The sequence below is a fragment of the Mustela putorius genome, unplaced genomic scaffold (genome assembly GCF_011764305.1).
Source record: "Mustela putorius furo isolate JIRA1106 unplaced genomic scaffold, ASM1176430v1.1 tig00000083_pilon_pilon_pilon, whole genome shotgun sequence".
NCBI classification, from domain to species: domain Eukaryota; kingdom Metazoa; phylum Chordata; class Mammalia; order Carnivora; family Mustelidae; genus Mustela; species Mustela putorius.
In genome coordinates, this window is record NW_025421273.1 from 6,515,084 (window position 1) to 6,535,371 (window position 20,288).

At 35.6% G+C, this 20,288-nt stretch overlaps 1 protein-coding gene across 7 annotated transcripts in view; it reads right to left on the reverse strand.

Moving 5' to 3' along the window:
* ELF2 (E74 like ETS transcription factor 2) overlaps positions 1-20,288 on the reverse strand; it is a 101,268-nt gene that overhangs the window by 52,775 nt on the left and 28,205 nt on the right. For 4 of the 7 annotated variants that reach the window (XM_004768501.2, XM_004768499.2, XM_004768500.2 and 1 more), the window contains exons 2-4: positions 19,568-19,655; positions 17,813-18,052; positions 772-937 (exon numbers count right to left, since the gene is read on the reverse strand). In XM_004768501.2, the coding sequence (XP_004768558.1) occupies positions 772-937; positions 17,813-17,884 (238 nt within the window). In that variant the 5' untranslated portion in view covers positions 17,885-18,052; positions 19,568-19,655. The remainder of the gene's footprint in view (positions 1-771; positions 938-17,812; positions 18,053-19,567; positions 19,656-20,288) is intronic. The other 3 variants (XM_045070302.1, XM_045070282.1, XM_013064515.2) reach the window with 1 other exon arrangement.

Sequence of the window (20,288 nt, forward strand, 5' to 3'; positions counted from 1 at the left end):
CAGCTCAGGTCTTGATCTCACAGTCGTGAGTTCAAGCCCCATGTTGGGCTCCATGCTGGCCATGGAGCCTACATACATACATAAATATTTAAGAGTGTTTATTAGGATTGTAAACCAAGTATAAGGATTCTTTTTCTCCATTAAGAGCTGAAGGTAAATTTTAATGTTTATTATTACAAAATAGTCACTATAATCTTTCTGGTAAAATACTCTATTTTCTTTATGGCCAGTGGCAAAAATGAAAATCTTTCTAAGAATTATATATATTAATCTCCAACTAAACATATAATTATCTCACCATAAAAAGACTGAAATATCAAAATTTCTCAGAAGACAAAAAGGGAAGGAGACTCTGATAGACTGCTACAAAGATGCTTCTGATCTAAGAAAAAAGGAATCATACTTCTCCACCAATATCAATTCAAAGAAACTCTTAATCTGTCATAGAATGAGACTACTGTCTTTATTTTTGAATTAAAAAGTTACTCTCATATATTAGCCTATGGACTTCTGTAAGTTATTCACACTATCAGGGGAAAAAATGGTAATTTTATTATTATTGGCCTGTAATCTTGTTCTGAGGGTCCATGATATGAGACCTGTTACACTAAAAAGAACTGTAATGTAGAACTGTATGTCAGTTCCCTTAAATAAGAGATATTTCACTGGTTTCCAAGCAAAAAGAGGTTCTTTGGTATAGTACTCATCACAATAGTAATAGTGACACAAAATAAGGAGTTACAAATAATGAACATTTTATGAGATGTCTACCTGTTTCCACATTCTCGGTCTCAACTTCTTGTTCTTCTGCCACATCTTGCATCATGTAAGTCTCATCATCATAGACCAGAACCTGGGCTGCATAGCCCTGCTCTAATCTGGCACTTGGAACTGGCTCCACAATCACTGCTGGATAGTCAGAAACCTTTTCACTTTCCTACAAGAGCAAATTGAGAAAATAATCAACCTTTTTATTCACAAATTCTCAATTTACTTATAAATACTTGAGTTCCCCTAGTCTCAAGCAGGCTACACAATGAGTGTCATATACTATAATTACGAATGTAAAAACCAAAACAGATGAAAAGGGAACTTTAATAATCAAATCTCAGGAGGGGACATTTTAAATAAGCAGGGCTTTAGGATTAAGATGACAAATTAAAAACATGCATATCATTGCACTATCTCATGAAACCCACAAAAACAAGTAAATGACTTCTCAACACAAACCCATAAGGAGAAGACCTAAGAGCAACAGAATCTTGGGAGATTTAAAGTGGATGGTAAGTGTATTGAAATGGTTTAGCAAACCCAAGAAAGCCAAACACAGTCTGGCAGCAAAAAGAAGCTGAGAGACAACACACTTTACACTGGAGAGCCCACAGAAAGCAATTCCCATCACTCCTGGAAATGGAGCAGCAGGTGTAGAGAAAGAGGAGGGGTTCAAACAGGAAGATTCCATTAAAGCTGTCTGAAAAGCACTTTGATTCCTAGACCATTCCCTCATACATGATGCTAGGCAACTGGCCCTCACCTCAGGAGAAGACTGGAGAATTAACTTTCTGGTGATGGAAAAACAAAAGCATCTTTGAGGAATCTTAGGCATATTTGCTTGTATCGGTATTGCACCAAAAACAGAGTTTTCAATCAGCTTTTTAGACCTCCACTCTTAATGATGAGCAGGCAGCCAAGTATTACTAGTCATCTAAGGAAGAGCCTCTACCACCGAATATATACTTATACGTACACACCCACACACATATGGGGCATATTCTTCATAGAAATAAGATATTATAGCCATAAAACAAGAACGGAATACAATTTAATCAAGATTTAAAAAGAAAGAGTTCAGAAGTTAAAAACATGACAGTTGAAATTAAAAAGACAGAGGCTTGGAAGACAAAACTGAAGCAGTCTTCCAGAAACCAGAGAAATAAGATGAATTTTTGAAAAATAGGAGTGAAAAGAGAATGGTATCAGAGGAATAGTCTAAGAGGTCCAATATCTGAATAACAGAGTTCCAGAAAAAGAAAATGGGATGGGGGAGGGGGGAGGTTGGAAAGAAATTAAAAGACTTCTAGAAAATGTTTTGAGCTGACACATATGAGCTGCCCATTTGAAAGTACCTACCAGATATTTAATATAAAAAATTAAGGAAAACCTACAATGAGGCACACCACTGTAAAATACCACAACACTGGGGAAAAAAAGAAAGATTCTACAAGTTTCTAGAGAGAAAATGCAAATCACATACAAAGAATATGGACTCAGACTTCAGTCTTCTCAATAATCATATTAAAAGAAAAATGACATTGAAACCATTTCTTCAGATTAGAAAGGAACACTATTTCTTTTTTTAAAGATTTATTTATTTGACAGAGACAGAGAGAGGGAACACAAGCAGGGGGAGTGGGAGAGGGAGAAGCAGGCTTCCTCTAAGCAGGGAGCCCCATGTGGGGCTCGATCCCAGGACCCTAGGATCATGATCTGAGCTGAAGACAGACGTTGAAAGACTGAGCCATCCAAGCACCCCTAGAAAGAAACACTATTTCTAACCTGGAATTCTTCAGCCAGTCAAATCATCTTATGAAAATTAGGTATTTTCTCAAATTTGCAAGATCTCAAAACATTTACCTTCCATACATCCTTTCTCAAGAAGCAAGTAGAGAATGTATTTCATCAAAACAAAAGTAAAATTTTATTAAGACAGCAACTTAAGATAGAGAATATGGGAGATTCAAAATGGGAGAGAAACACTAGTAATCTTGATGTGGACTGTGAAGAGTGAGCCCAGAATGCCAGCAATGCACTGGATTTATAAGGCAAACAGTCTGGATTGCAGGAACATGATTCCTGAGACAGAAGAGAAACTGTCATCACCGAGACAACCACCGGCACTGTTCCTAAGGACACAGTGTCCAGATAAGCCTATTCCCCATTTTTATTCATATTTGGCTTACTTTGATGTATCTACCTTGCATTGCTAACTACATCAGTGAAGAACACTCATTTCACCTCCTAGATGTGTCCTACTTTGATCTACTTACTCTTAAGTGTTAGAGGAAGGCAACAAAGCGCTTGGGAAACAAACAAGCAAAAAGCAGAACAGCTTTCCCTGTGATGGTATATACACCTGCTGAACAAACCTGCAACACCAGGTCATACCATTGCCTGAAACCTGACCAAGATGATCCTATGTTTCCAAGAACTAAGTCACGACATTCCTTACTCACTTGCTGAGGAGAACCTCCTGAAACTCTGTGACCAGATGCCAGACTAGACTTCCTTTTCCTGGAAGCTTTAATCTAACTGTGATGATGCTATCATTTCCTAACTCAGTTAGCTTGGGACATTATTCATTTTTTCAAAGTACAACAACATGTTTAGGAGTATCTCGAAAGACAATAAAGCCATAAAGAAAAGTAAAGGAATAGTACCACATAGGTCAGGATAATGGCACCTCTGCGAATATTAAGAGAGGCATACTTCATATTCTAAAATACTACTAAATGCTATTTTATTAACCTGATTGATAAGTAATATTCTTTTTATTCTCAAACTAAACATATATATTTTATACACTTTTCATTTTGTATCAAACACTTCACAAAAAATTTAAATAAATTAAAAATAAAGGTACAATAAATTAAAAATAAACAAGCCCATATGCTGAATATTAACATTGAATTTCCTACTCTGTATGAGGCAAAAAAAAAAGTTTATATTAAAAAAGAAAATCCTGGGGCGCCTGGGTGGCTTGGTCAGTTGAGCAACGGACTCTTGGTTTCACCTCAGGGCATTATCTCAGGGTCCTGGGACTGACCCCCATTTCAGGCTCTGCATTCAGTGGGGAGTCTGCTTCCCCTCTCCCTCTCCTGCCCCCTCTGCCCTATCCCCTGCTCAAGCACTCTCCCTCTCAAATAAATAAATCGTTTTTTAAAATCCCTTCCCACAAATTGGATATACTAACAATTGAATCTCCATGCTTCTTTCTCAGCTTTATAACTACAACCTACAGGCAACATCACCTAGCTCTAACAGTTGAGGAGCATGGCACAGGTAAAAACTAACAAGATCTCCACTCATCAGAAACTCAGAATGCAACAACAGAAGTGGCATTTGAGCTAGTACTGACCCAAGCAGTAAATAAAACTCAAGATATTTATAACTTCTTTAATTCCTCTGAAATCTAATAGTCTTACTATTAGTAACATTAACCTGAATTATTTTATATTGTGAACTCTCCACCTCCACCTTACCAGTAGGAAATAAATCAAGTTGTCTAAACTATGCAATACTTGAGTCCAGAATTCTGTACGTCAACTTGCCCATTTATACTATTTTCCCCACCAACTAGGATTCTAGACCCACTCTTCTCTGTCATATACGTTAGTTGGGTTTTAACATTTCAATGGTTCCACCTTTATTAGAAAAATTCAACTTTTCTTTCTTTTAACCAAACTCCAGATCTTTGCTTCTTATACCTGTATACACTCTCAAAAGATAGTCTCTTTGGCTAGTTATCTACACATACATTGTCATCTGGATTCCACCACCTCACTGAAACTATTCTCTTAAATGTCAATAAGGACTAAATTCTTTTCCTACTTTTCATCTTCCTTTCCCTTTCTGCAGACTCTTACACACTTATACACTCTTACCTCATTTTAAAAACTATTTCTTCCATCTTTTTCACTCTCTACCACTCTACTTTTAAGCATCTCCTCTGATTCTTCTTCCATCTCCAGCGACTGAAATATAGCCAATTAACTAAGGTTCTGTCCTCAGAATTTCCTTTTTAGTCTATTCTACCTTCCCTGGCAAGGCCACCCATTCTTAGGGTTTATTTTAAAATAGCACCTCTATACTGATGATTACTAAATATTTTTCTTCTTCACTGACTCATCTCCTGAACTCCAGAACAAAGTTTTAAACTACCAACTTAACATCAGTACAAGAATAATCAGCTAAGACTCCAAGCTTAACATGTTTAAATGGAACAAACAACAATATCTTTCCCTGTTCTCCCACCCTGTGTTCTTCTCTAAATCTGGTTCTTCATATTAAAAAAAGAGAGAGAAAGAGAAAAAGGTTACCATATTCATACCTCTCAAAGTCCCTTGAAAATTAAATATCCACAAAGTACATATGCTTAGCACAGGGTTTAGAACAGAGTAAATACTCAATTAGTGATAGCTAATTGTCATATTATAACACTAGTAATAGTATTCAAACCTACTATTTGCCCTCAACTGTGAAGGGCATCTTTTCACATTACAATCAGAATTGTATTACTTCTTTGTACAAAACGCTTCCATGACTCCCCACTTGTCTAAAAAGAAAACTGAACATATAAAACAATGGTTTTTAACACTCTTTGAAGTATAACCCTCACCCCACATTAGGTGTTGAATTGATTCAGATTGGGGGATTATAGAAGACTTCCTAGAACATGGTCCTGAATGGATGAAAAGGATTTTGATAGATGTGGAAGGCAATTGTAGGCTCATGAGCAAAAGTCATGGAAGCTTTCCCATTTGGGAATTAAGGACAAAGCAAGTAATCAGAGAACTGTGAGAAGTAATGCAGAAAATAAGGCTGTAAATGGGATATATTAATTTTTGGAGGTGTTGTAACAAATTATCATAAACAGGGCTGTAATGCTGCTATTAATGTCCCTGCTCTTCCCCTCCCTTCTGTTCTGCTGTATTCTGTATCACCTATGAGTCAGTTTACCAGATCATACAGTAACTGTGCACTTCATTTTAAAAGAACTGTAAAATTATATTTCCACTATAAATGTATGAGTTCCCGTGCTCTACATCCTTTCAACACATGGTATCCCTGTTTGTTTGTTTATCCAATTAGAGAGAGAAAGAGCACAAGCTGGGGGAGAAGCAGAGGGAGAGGGAGAACCAGGCTCCCCACTAAGCAAGGAGCCGAATGCAGGACTTGATTCCAGGACCCCTGGATCATGACCTGAGCTGAAGGCAAATGCTTAACCAACCCAGCTACCACAACCCTCCAACACATGGTATCCCTGTTATTTTTATCATTGTGTGTAAGTATGTAGTATTAGCTCCCTGTGGTTTTGTTTCCCTGATATATTAATACTGAATTTCCTACTCTGTATGAGGCCAAAAAAAGGGTGTTTTTATGTGCACTTATTGGCCATTCATACTATTAACCATTCAAATCTTTTCCCCATTTTAATGGATTATCTCCAACTTATTTTTTTAAAGATTTTATTTGAGAGAGTATAAGAGAGAGAGCATGAGAGGAGGAGGGTCAGAGAAAGAAGCAACCCCCCACTGAGGCTCCATTCCAGGATCCAGGGATCACAACCCAAGAGGAAGGCAGACACTTAGAGGACTGAGCCACCCAGGCAGGTGCCCATCATACTTATTATTTTATACATTCTGAATATAAATCCTTTGTCAGTATATATATTGTAAATATTTTTTCCAATCTTTGCTTCACCTTTTCATTTTCTTAATGGAATTTTTTTAAAAGTTTAAAGACATTATTTATTTGAGAGAAAGAGAGCACAAGCAGGTGGAGGGGCAGAGAAAGAGGTAGAAGCAGGTCCTCATCGAGTAGGGAGCCTGATGCAGGGCTGATCCCAGAACTCTGGGATCAGGACCTGAGCCAAAGGCAGCCATCTAAATGACTGAGCTGCCCAGGTGCCCTTTAATGGAATTTTTTTTAAGAACAGAGGTTTTAAATGTAAATGAAATTCATCATTTTTTCTTTTAAAGCTTTTTTCATGATTTTGTGTTCAATCTAAGAAAGCATTGCCTAATTCAAGATTGAAAAAATCTTCTCCTCTATGTTTTCTTCCAGAAGCTTTTATAGTTTAAACATTTAACTCTATGATCAATTTCGAGTTATTCATTGTCTATGATCTGAGAACGGATTGAGTTCATTTATTTGCATATGGATATCCAGTAGTTCCACCATTATTTGTTTAAAAGACTATCCTTTCTGCACCAAATTACATTACCACCATTACTGAAAATTAATCAGTGTTATATGGATCTATATTATATTCCACTGATCTACATGTCTGTTGCCATATCAAACCACACTGTCTCAATTATTGGGACTTCATAGTAAGTCTTTAAATCAGGTGGATAAGCCCTCCAACTTTGTTTTAACATATGTCTTCCAGTCCATAAACATGGTGTAACTCTTCATTTATTTAGGTCTTTAATTTCTCTCAACATGTTGAGGTTGTCTGCATATAGATCTTTTATTTACTTATTAAGCCTATCTCTGTATTATTTTGATACTGCTAAACAGTACCTCTTCTTAAATTTCATTTTCCAGTTGTATTTTGCTTATATGAACACAATTGATTTTTATATATTCATCTGTTCTGAATTTATTAATTCTAACCATTGTGTAGATTTAAGACTTTCTATATACATGATTGTATCATTTAGAAATACAGTTTTACTTCTTCTTTTCCAGTCCATAGGTCTTTTATTTTTCTTGCCCTGCAGCAATGGTGGCACTCCAATGTTGAACAGAAGTGCTTAGAGCAGATATCTTTGCTTTACTATCAACCTTAAAAGAAAAACATACCCCTTTTCACCTTTGAGTGATACTGGCTGTGGGTTTTTCACAGATGCACTTACAGGCTGAAGAAGTTGCCCTCATTACTAGTTTAGGGAATCTGTATAATAAACAGGTGTTGAATTTTGGCAAATTGGTTTTCTGTGGCTACTGATATGATCACATGATTCTCCCTTTTTACTTTGTTAATGTGATGCATTACACGGATTGATTAAACCTACCTTGCTGGGATAAACTCCATTTGGGACATATGAAACCTATGCTTGCATTTTGTCAAGAATGTTTTTGTCTATGCCCATGAAAAATATTGTTTGTAGTTTTCTTCTCCTGTGTGTCTCTGGTCTTGGTATCAGAATAATGATGGCCTTCAAAATAAGTTAGGAAATGCTATGTTGTCTATTTTCTAAAAGAATTATGTAAGATTATTATTTCTTGCATATATACTTGTTAAATCAACAATAAAACCATGGCACCTGGGTTGCTCAGTCAGCTGTCTGACTCTTAATCTCAGCTCAGGTCCTGATCTCAGGGCTGTAATCTCAGAATTGTGGGTTCAAGCCTTGCCTTGGGCTCCATACTGGGCCGCCTGGAGTCAACTTAAAAAAAAAAAAAAAAATGCAGGCCTAGACAATCAATAAAGCCAAATTGCTCTGGAAATTTCTTTGTGGAAAAGATTTTGTCTAGGAATTCAATTTATTTTAAGATAGAAGGCTATTCAGAATTTCTATTTCATTTGGAATGACTTTCAAAGATTTTGTCCATTTCATCTCAGTTGCCAAGCTTATTGGCATGAAGTTGTTCATAATATTTAGTGTCAATACTAAGGACTCTTTCATTCCCTATATTAGTAATTTTTTTTAAGATTTTATTTATTTGAGAGAGTGCACATGCACAAATGGGGGGTAGGGGCAGAGGAAGCAGACTACTCACTGAGCAGGGAGCCCAACGTGGGACTTGGTCCCACGACCCTGGGATCACAAGTGGAACCGAAAACAGAAGCTTAGCTGACTGAGCCACCCTGGCGCCCTCTATTAGTAATTTTTGCCTCATGGTTTTGGGTTTTTTTTTTTCTTCTGTAGTCTACTTAAGAGATTTATCAATTTTGTTAATTTTTTCAAAGAACCAGCAGGTAGTTAATTTCTCTGATGTTTGTCCATTTTCTACCTTACTGACCTGTTCTTATTTTTATTTCCTTCCTTCTACTTTCGATTTAATTTGATCCTCATATTCTAGCTTATTTGGACGAAAGCTTAAATGATTTTAGACTATACTCCTTTTCTAATTAATATAAGTTTTTAAAGGTATAAATTTCCCTCTAAGCACTGCTTTAACTACATTCCTCAAATTTTGATATATTGTGTTCTCATTTTCATTTAATTAGGATATTCTCTAAATTCTCTTGTGATTTCTTTTTAATCCATGAGTTATAGAAAAGTGAGCTGTTTAACAACCAAATATTTGAGGATTTTTCAAGAGTTTTTTGTCGTTAATTTCTAACATAACTCTGCTTTGGTCAAAAACTTTCTCTGTATGATTTCAATCCTTTAAAAAGTAGATATGGGATAACTGGGTGGTTCAGTCAGTTAAGCATCTGACTTTTTTAACATAGACTAACATTTTATTTTATTTGGATAAAGGGATCATTTCTAATGTGAACTCAATTAATTAATATACAGTGTATTATTAGTTTCAGAGGTAGAGTTCAGTGATTCATCAGTTCTTTATAACACCCAGTGCTCATTATATCCTGTTGCCTCCTTAATGCCCATCACCCAATTACCCCATCCCCCCTACCTGCTACCCTCCAGCAACCCTGTTTGTTTCCTATGATTAAGAGTTTCTTATGGTTTGTCTCCCCCTTTGATTCTGTCTTTTCTTTTTCCATCCCTTCCATTATGTGCCTCTGTTTTGTTTCTTAAATCCCACATGACTGAAATCATATAATTGTCTTTCTCTGTTTATTTCACTTAGCATAATACACTTTAGTTCCATCCATGCCCTTGCAAATGGCAAGATTTCATTTATTTTCATAGCTGAGTAATATTCCATTGAACACATACACCACATCTTCTTTATCCATTCATCTCCTGCACTCTTTCCATGGTTTGGCTATTGCAGACATTGCTGCTATAAACATTGGGGTGCAGGTGCCTTCAGGTCACTACATTTTGTATCTTGGGGTAAATACCTAGTAGTTGCAGTAGCTCTATTTTTAACTCTGAGAAACCTATTATACCATTTTCCAGAGTGGCTGTACCAGCTTGCATTCTCACCAGCAATGTGAGAACTTTCTCTTTCTCTGCATCCTCACCAACATTTGTTGTTTCCAGACTTGTTAGTTTTAGCTCTCCTAACTGGTCTAAAGTGGTAGCTCATTGTGGTTTTGATTTGTATTTCCCGGATACTGAGAGATACTGGGCATATTTTCAGGTGTCTGTTGGCCATTTGGATGTCTTCTTTGGAGAAATGTCTGTTCATGTCTTCTGTCCATTTCTTGACTGGATTATTTGTTCTTTGGTTGTTGAGTTTGATTAGTTCTTTATAGATTTTGGACACTTTATCCAAAGTAATAAGGCATTTGCAAATAAGGCATTTGCAAATATCTTCTCCCATTCTGTCAGTTGTCTTTTGGTTTTGTCAACTGTTTCCTTTACTGTGCTGAAGTTTTTTATCTTCATCAAGTCCCAGTAGTTCATTTCTGCTTTTGTTTCCCGTGCCTTGGGAGACGTGTCTAGGAAGAAATTGCTGTGGCAGAGGTCAAAGAAGTTGCTACCTGCATTCTCCTTAAGGATTTTGATTGATTCCTATCTTACGTTTAGGTCTTTCATCCATTTTGAGTTTATGTTTGTGGTGTAAGAAAATCGCCCAGTTTCATTCTTCTGCATGTGGCTGTGCAATTTCCCAACACCATTAGTTGAAGAGACTGTCTTTTTTCCATTTATTCTTTCCTACTTTGTCAAAAATTAGTTGACTATAGAATTGAAGGCTCTCTATTCTGTTCTATTGATCTATGGGTGTGTTTTTGTGCCAGTACCATACTGTCTTGATGATGACAGCTTTGTAACAGAGCTTGAAGTCAGGCATTGAGATGCCACAAGCTTTGGTTCTCTTTTTCAACAATCCTTCGGCTATTTGGGGTCTTTTCTAGTTCCACACAAATTTTAGGATTATTTGTTCCAATTCTGTGAAAAATGTTGATGGTATTTTGATAGGGATTGAGTTGAATGTATAGATTGCTCTAGATAGCATAAATATCCTAACAATATTTGTTCTTCCAATCCATGAGCATGGAACATTTTTCCATTTCTTTGTGTCTTCCTCAATTTCTTTCATGAGTACTTTATTGTTTTCTGAGTACAGATCCTTTGCCTCTTTGCTTAGGTTTATTCCGAGGTATCTTATGATTTTGGGTGCAATTATAAATGGGATCAACTCCTTAAATTTCTCTTTCTTCTGTCTCATTGTTAATGTATAGAAATGCAACTGATTTCTGTGCACTGATTTTATATCCTGCCACTTTGCTGAATCCGTGTTCTAGGAATTTTGGGGTGGGGCTTTTTCAGTTTTCCATATAGAGTATCATGTCATTTGCAAAGAGTGAAAGTTTGAGTTCATCTTTGCTAATCTGGATACCTTTTATTTCTTTTTTTGTCTGATTGCTGAGGCTAGGACTTCTAGTACTATGTTGAAAAACAGTGGTGAAAGTGGACATGCCTGCATATTCCTGACCTTAGGGGGAAAGCTCTCAGTTTTTTCCCGTTGAGAATGATATTCACTGTGGGCTTTTATATATGGCTTTTATGATACTGAGGTATGTTCCCTCTATCCCTACACTGTGGAGAGTTTTAATGAAGAAAGGAAAGCATCCAACCTTGACTTCAGCTTGGGTTGTGATCTCAGGCTCATGGGATAGAGCCCCAAGTCAGGCCCCTCAATGAATGGAAAATCTGATTGTTTCCCCTGCCCCTTGCTCTACCCTTTCCCTGCTCACGTGCTCTCTAAAATAAATAAATCCTTTTCTAAAAAAGTATTGAAATGTGTAGATACGCCTGCCTACCCAAGTTGGTGGAGCATGTGACTCTGGATCTCAGGGTTGTGAGTTCAATCCTGACACTGAGTGTAGAGATTACTTAAAAATTAAAAAAAAAAAAAACAAAAAACAAAAAAACCCTTAAAAAAGTATTCAGATATATAGCCCAGCTTATGACCTATCTCGGTTCACTGTCCATGCACACTCAGAATGAATGTGTACTATTAGGTAGAGAGTCCCATAAATGCCCACTAGGTAAAGCTGGTTGATAATGTTGTTGAAGCCTTCTATATCCTCATGGATTTTCTAAATTGTCCTGTCAGCTTCTGAGAGGAATGGAGCAATCTCCAACTAATACTGTGGACTTATCTATGTTTCCTTTCTTATCTATGTTTCTTTCTTTTCTGTCACTTTTTGCCTTGTGTATTTTGAAGCTCTAATATTGAGTGCTTATGCATTTCTTGATAAATGGTCCTTTTATCATTTATGAAATGTCTATCTTTACTCCTGGTAACATATTTTTTTTTAATTTTTATTTATTTGACATAGAGACACAGTGAGAGAGAGAACACAAGCAGGGGTAGTGAGAGAGGGAGAAGCAGGTTTCCCACGGAGCAGGGAGCCTGATGCAGGACTTATCCCAGGGACCTGGGATCATGATCTGAGCCAAAGGCAGCCACTTAACAACTGAACCACCCAGAAGCCCTAAACCTAATCTATTTTTAATCCTATCCAGTGAAATTTTTACAAATAGTATGTATTTCATTTCTGGATGTTTTGTTTGGGTTTTTTATTTTTTTATGTCTTTTATGGCTCTCCTCTGAGGTTCATGTTTTCTTTTAACTTCTTGAGCATATTTATAATGGCTGTTTTGAAGTCTTATCTGCTAATTTCATCATCTCTATCATTTGTTTTTCTGTCTTGATAGTTTTTTTTCCTTCAAGTTATCGGTTATATTGTACCTCCTTCTTTGCATTTAACATGACTGGGTGTTAAAATGTGTAAATTTTAGGGGCGCCTGGGTGGCTCAGTGGTTAAGCCACTGCCTTCAGCTCAGGTCATGATCTCAGGGTCCTGGGATCGAGTCCCGCGTTGGGCTCTCTGCTCAGCGGGGAGCCTGCTTCCTCCTCTCTCTCTCTGCCTGCCTCTCTGCCTACTTGTGATTTCTCTCTGTCAAATAAATAAATAAATAAAAATCTTTAATAAATAAATAAATAAGTAAGTAAGTAAAATGTGTAAATTTTACACTGTTGGGTGCAATTTACATACAGTTGTAGTATTTTAATAATGTTTACTATGAAGTTTAAGTTCCTTATAGGTCAAGTGGCACCTGGCTGGCTCAGTCTGAAAAGGATGCAACTCTTGATAGCATTGTGAGTTCAAGCTCCATGTTGGGTGTAGAGATTACTTAAAAATAAAATCTTAAAAAAAAAAAAAAAGGTTGCTTATGGGTCTTTTTCAAGGCCAGTTTTTTTTTTTAAGTTTTTAGGGCAAGTTTGAACTACCCTTTATTTTAGGACTACTTTAGCCCGACTGGAAGGCATAACTCTAGCAATGCCCTGAGCATTTAACAAGGACTCTCTCTCCTAACTAGTAAGAATTCTAATATCTCCCAGCCCTGAGTGAACTCAGGCTTAAGTATTGAGTTTATACTTTTCTGGTCATTCTTTGCCTGGTTTTGAGTTTATTATATCTGGGAAGCTTATTCAGCTAAAACCCAGAGTGCCTGAGGTTGCGTTTTGGTATTCTCTCTCTAGGTAGCTTCTTCCTCTCAGATACTCTGCACTTCAAATTAGTGTTTGTCTCTCCAAATTCCAAATTTTAGGCAACCCTCTTGGATACCCTTCCTCCATGGGAGCTTTGTACTATCACTTTGTTATCGCTCAATAAATTGCTCAATAAACCTTGCTTTGCTGCCCCAAAACAAAACAAAAACAAATAAAATAAACCCCACCAAATTCAAAATTCTATTTCCTCAGTTCAGTGACACTGTCACTCTTTGTTTGGGTTCCTTCTCCCTACACTGTGATCCAGAAAGTGGCTCCAAGCAATGAGTCAGTACAATCAGAGATCACCTGCTCTTCTCTCGGGAAGCACAGCCCTGTGCCTTCTGATGTCCAACTGTCTTAGTCCATTCAGGCTGCTGCAACAAAATACCACTATATGGCTTATAAACAGTAGAAATTTACTGTTCACAGTTGTGGGAGCAATAAGTCCAAAATCAGGGTGCCAGCATGACTGGATGAGGGTCTTTTTCTAGGTCAAAGCCTCCTTAACGCATCCTTGCATGGCAGAAGGAGCAAGCCATCTCCCTGGAGCCTTCTATAAGAGCACTAATCCCATGCATAAAGTCCCTCCCTCATGACCTAATTACCTCCCAAAGGCCCTACCTCCCAATACATCATGTTTGAGGGTTAGGATTCAACATATGAATTTTGGGGGGTCACAAACATTCAGACCATAGCACCAATGTTTCAAAACTGTGCTTTCACATGTTTTCATTTTCCTCCTTGTTAATGGCTAGAATAAAAATATGGTCTGTTATTCCAACACAATCTGAGTGGAAGAACTCCCAATTCTGTAAGAAAGCAGATGTTCTCTAAAATTGTATTTGCTATGTTTTTAAGTCCTCTTTTTTTTTTCTGCATTAACTCCCATTTCTATGAGACTTACCTGCTATACATTTCCTTTTCAAAAACTGCTGATTATTCCTACATATATACTCTTCCATACAATCTTTAGGTCCTTATAATCAATTTCCCCCAAACTTGCTCTAACATTTGATAAAGATGGAATAAAATATGTAGACTAACTGGAGGAAATTGACATCCTCCATAATATTGACTCCTTCCATCTCTCCTATCCAAGTACAAAGTACATCTCTTTGTTTGCTAAAGTCTTCTTTCGTGTACCTCAGTACCATTAATTCATTGTCTTGAAAGAAGTCCCATTATCTTTTACATTTATTCCTCAATATTTTGTATTTTTTTGTTAATTTTCTGAAAGGAACCTTATTTTCCATGATCTTTTCTAACTAGCCCCTTACAAAAGAAAGCTAGATATTTTTAATGTTAATTTGCACCCACCAAACTACCAAGCACTCTTACTCGTTCTAATTGGTTTTCACGGACTTCCTCAGGTTTTCTTAAGTAGAGAATCATATTATCTAAAGATGGTAATTTGGTCTTATTTCCAGTGTTTATATATTTTTTCATTATCTTGTCTGATTATAGGAGAATATTAAATAATAGTTACGATAGTGCCCATACTTATCTTCTTTCCAATTTTTTTTTTTTCTTTCCAATTTTCAAGGAAATACTCCAGCACTTCACCATTAAACAGGATTCTGGCTATTGATTTTTATCAGTTATTTTTTATAATGTTACAGAAATATGTATCTGTATTTATATTATCAGGACTTTTAATCAGGAATGGATATTCAATTTCATAAAATCTCATTTCATCTGGTATTTTATCCTTATTAATATATCATAGGTCATGCATCTTATTAGTAGGGGTATATACACTAATTGTTACCCTTGTGTATCTAAAACATATTTAGTACTGAATTTAATATATGACTGCATTTTATATATTTATTATTATTCCATTTTTTATTTTTGCATCTATACTCATTAGTAAGACTGTAGTTGGCATCTTTGGTTTTTGGTCTCTTTGCCAGAAATACACTTATTCTAATTGTATCAAATGCATTACTTTTATAATCAGAAATAAAGTTAAAAAAAATAAAGCCTAAAAATCATCAATAACTCTCCAAATGCCCACAATTTTTAAACATTTATTTTTTTCTTCAGATTCTGGAACTAGGATTATAAAATTTTGACAGGTCATTTTTTCACCCCACCCTATATTCTAGAGTATAGATATTAAATCTATCTATAACATACACTATCCTCAAAATTCCCTTTGTAATATTAGGTGACATTTCAGATACTAGTTACTTTCCAATTTCTTCCTGGAGTTCTCTTTTCCCAGATGTCTCTATTTCTACAGCTCAATCCCTTACTTTATTTATTTACATCTAAACTAAAATGCACCTCCTCAAGGACACCTGGGTGGCTCAGTCAGTTAAGTGTCTGCCTTCAGCTCAGGTCATGATCCCAGGGTCCTGGGATCAAGCCTCATGTCAGGCTCCTTGAGCAGGGAGCTTGATTCTCGTTCTCCCTCTGCTGCTCCTCCTGCTTGTACTCTCACTCCCTCTCAAATAAATAAACAAAATCTTAATAAATTAAAAAATAAATAAAATGCTACCTCTTCAGAAAAAGCTTCTCTGACCACCCTAACTAAAATATCCCCTACCAACTCTCCATCTAACTCTAGCCCTGATTTATTCTTCATAGCCATTCTGAAATATTTCATTCCCAGTGCCTTGAAAAGTACTTGACGCACAGTAAGTAAACAATTAATATTTACTGAAGGAATAAATAAATGAAAGTAAGTGCATATCTACATAGTATAATTTGAAGAAAGAGTTCCCCAAGAATAATTTCCCCCATTCTAGGGCCATATCACCTAAAATGCCTGTGACTACCCATAGGCTACCTACTACATAAATCATTAATCAATAATGCTTTGGTAAAATGACTTCATTTATCAGATTCTTTCTTCCATAATAATTAGTCCTCCAGGCCGTGAACACCTGGGTTCCATGTAAAGGAAGAAAAATACAGTGTCTTCCAGAAACAAACTGTTGCACCCTTTTTCCCATAATAATGATACCAAATGAGCACAAGGTAAATAGACACTGCCTATTACTCTTGGTGATTCCCTTCTGAGGGTTAAATACAACAAAGTAAAATTATATATCAAAGAGAAAGCACTGGAAAAAGAAGTAATAATTGGTCTGGGTGATGTGAAGGGGATGGAAGTCCCCAGAATCTCTGATCTCTTTGGGGAGTCATATCTAGAAGTGATCATATAGAAAGTGAATCTTCAAGGAACAAACAGAAACTGATTACGAGAATTATTGAATTTGAGAATTAAGTACAGTCTCTAGCTGTGACTTCTCTTAACGGACCTTAAATCAGTTTTAGATTCAAACACAGTAAGAACATTCTGGTTACCAAGTCCACTGAGAACAAAGAAAAAGTAGTACCTTCATTTTATCCCCTTCCCACTGAATTTAACTATAGTTACCTTGGAAGACTGAACAGACAAAAACAAGCAAGAAAAAGAAACAGATTCCAGAATACACAGCCTAATATTCTAACATTTCTTGGTTCTGATACTATTCTGCTGGTACTAAGGACCAGTAACAGGAGTATCTTCCACAGAATAGAGAGAATACAGATTTTTAAAACACAGCCAGATTTCCATTTGCCCATCTCTTCTCTGATCAAGTATTTGTCCATTGTTATGACAGCACTAATATATTTTAATTTAGATCCTACCCAATACTCAGTCTTTACTGAATGGAGGGAACAGAAGCCAGGCCTTGGAAGTCCTTATGTTTCTGGTACTGTTATTTTTCTACTCCTATCTCCTATTCTTCAATGTTATCAGTAATAAGAAAATAACCAAATATGCTAATGATGCAGAGTTCTACATGTAAAACATTTCAAAACCTTTCTTTCTGATTTACAAATCACCCAAATTCTTAAGTGTACGTGTGTGTGTGTGTATGTATGTGTGTGTATATATATATACACATACATATATATATATACACATATATATATGGGATTAAAATATGATAGTTCTCCACGCTGAATTAGGTATAATAAAATAACCAAAAAGCACAGATGACAACTAAAGGAAATACAAAATTCTAATTTAAGATGAATCTAATTTATGTCTTTAGGTACAGTATTTACCTACAGATTCTGTAATCCAAAACAATGGATTTTTATCAGGAATTAAAACCTATCTCAAAACTTTCTGTGTTCTTTCTTTCAGTTTTTTCCTCCCAGTTCATTCCAATATATGCATGTTTCAAAAACTCAGATGAGCCTGGCAATACCTACCTCAACCTTCTACTACCTAAATTATGTGAGGGCACATAATATGTACATGTACAATTTCATGCATTGTACATTTCTACTAAAATATACAAGTTTAAATATATATGTGTGTGTGTGTGTGTGTATAAATGTGTGTATGTGTGTATTTCCCATTAGTTTCAAAATGAGTTCATATACTGATTTCTGTGAACAAAACAGTAATGTAATACATGGGATGCCTAACCTCTTGATTTTCTACTCCATTGCTGGAAAGCTCCAAAACAGAACCTCCATTGTCAACCACTGCTGATGTCATTGTTATTCCCTGAGGAAGCTTCGAACACTATTAATCAATGTAATTTAAAGATTCATAGATGACTGCAGTGTTACAAGTTTGCATTATCATGTTCTAAAAGTCAACAGACTTTTAGAGTGAAGGAGATATCCAGAAATCCAGTCTTCTAAAGATGATTAACCAGAGGGCCTAAAAAGAGGAAGAATTTGAGAAGTTATTAAAAATATACAGGAAGGATATAAAAAACACAATCTATTTTACAATCTAATCTTTGACACTTCTGTAAACTAAGAAAAGGGAGCTCAGACTTACAAAGCCCAGTGTCAAAAGAGGGCAGTAATGAGCATTCTCCTCCTTAGAGCCGTCAACTTCATGAACAAGTTATTGCAATCAAGTGATTGCACATAGATGACCTTATGATACTTACATTCTAACGGATAAAATGTAAAATGTTATAACTTTCTCTTTTTATGAAGATGTACTTTTATTCCTGAAATATTTTCATAGAAATTTAAAAAATCTTTTATACATTGATAATAAAATATGCTAAATCAAGACAACTTCTAAAATTATTTGCCTATTTACCAAATTAAAAGATTTATTGGTTTGTAAATATTTCATTCTTCCTTGGCTCCTTTAGTTTCTTTATTTGACTAATATAATTAAAAATGTCATTTGCTTGCTTATGGTAGCAATCTCATTTTGTGTTCATATTCTGAATACTCTATAAGGACTATAAAATGGATTAATTTGAGTTATATATTTAAGCTTTCAAATAGAGTAGTTTAAAAATAAAATAGCAAAATCACATGGAATGCCTTTAATATTACTTTATCATTCTTTCCTCAGTAGTTTTTGGGGTTTTTTTGCTATTGGTTAAAAATTCATTATAGCAGCGATCCCTGAGTGGCTCAGTGGGTTAAGCATCTGACTCTTAAGTTTTAGCTCAGGTCATGATCCCAGGATTGTGAGATCAAGCCCCACATGCAGTTCCACTCTCAACAAGGAGTCTGCTTAAGATTCTCTCTCCCCGCTCTTCTCTGCCCCTCCCCACCACTTGTGTTCACGCTCCCTCTAAAATAAATAAGATATATATTTTTTAAATTTCAATATAGGAAATCACTTCAAATAAACATAATTCAAGCCTTTTTCCTAGTAGTGATGAATGTTGATATATACATATAATCTAGATTTATGCATTAGATTATCCCTATAAAGTTATATTTTATTTGATTTTATGTAGGTTATATTTTTCATAAAAGAATTAAAGATTTATTTGTTACATATTTTCATATAAAAATTAAATAATGCATAAAAATTAAGTATATTTAAATAGAAATGAATATACATTTCTAATAAATCATTCCATTAATATCATGGCCTATGTTAAAATTTGACCCCTGGCACTATACAGATATGAAAATAAAATAAAGAATTTCCATAAATTTATACAATAAAAGAAATACCTGGAAAAAAGGCAGAAATTTCACACCTTCTAAAATTCATTCAGGACTGTTAGTATTGTTTTTTATCTTATCACAGACAATGGGATAGGATGTATTTGTATTTTAACAACAAAAACTAGTAAAAATCCACAGTTCATATCACACTAAAGCTCACTACTATCATTAAAAGGTAATAGCTATTTTCAATATCTGTTTTCTTAACACTTAGGTAATAATAGCAGAAATAAAGTTTACTTACAATTTGAATGTTAAGTAGTGTAATCATCCTTCACTATTTTCACAAGTTGGCAAGAGCTAAAATATAAACCAGCAGTTCTTTGGAACTACTATGTGGGGGAAAAAAGACAGTATTAATATAATTCCATTTGAAAATATTTTACCCAAAATAGGTATGATTCAGATAATATGTACTTCTTACAATAAGCCATCTCCAAATCCTGATAACACACATTATATAATGGATGTAATAAAGAAACTATTTCTAGGCTATTGAGGAATCAGAAATCTTTATCAAACTTAAAATTTTAAGTCACCACTAAATTGTCAAAATTATTGAATACAGACAGACCCAACATGCTATGGCCTAGGCCTCATACCATGGGCTATATTTCAAGTAACCAAGATGATTTTAACATCTGGCTGCAAGCATAAACCCTGATGCCCAGGATTATAAAATCAGGCTTAAAAACCCTAACCCAAAAACTATTGTAACATAAAATCAATGATATGCGGCCTATTAAGTCACATTCCTGCTCTCTCACCCTCCGGACCTAGCTTCCATACACATCCAAACATCCCGAGCCTCCTCAAACAGCCCCCTCCCTTCAGAGGCTGATCGAACGACTTACGGACTGGATGTTAGGTCTTGCTCCATCAATTACTCCCTCCTTTTCCTTAACCTTCTCTTACAACATCGGGTCCTTCCCCTCAAAATGGCAGGATCTATAAGACCCTTTCAT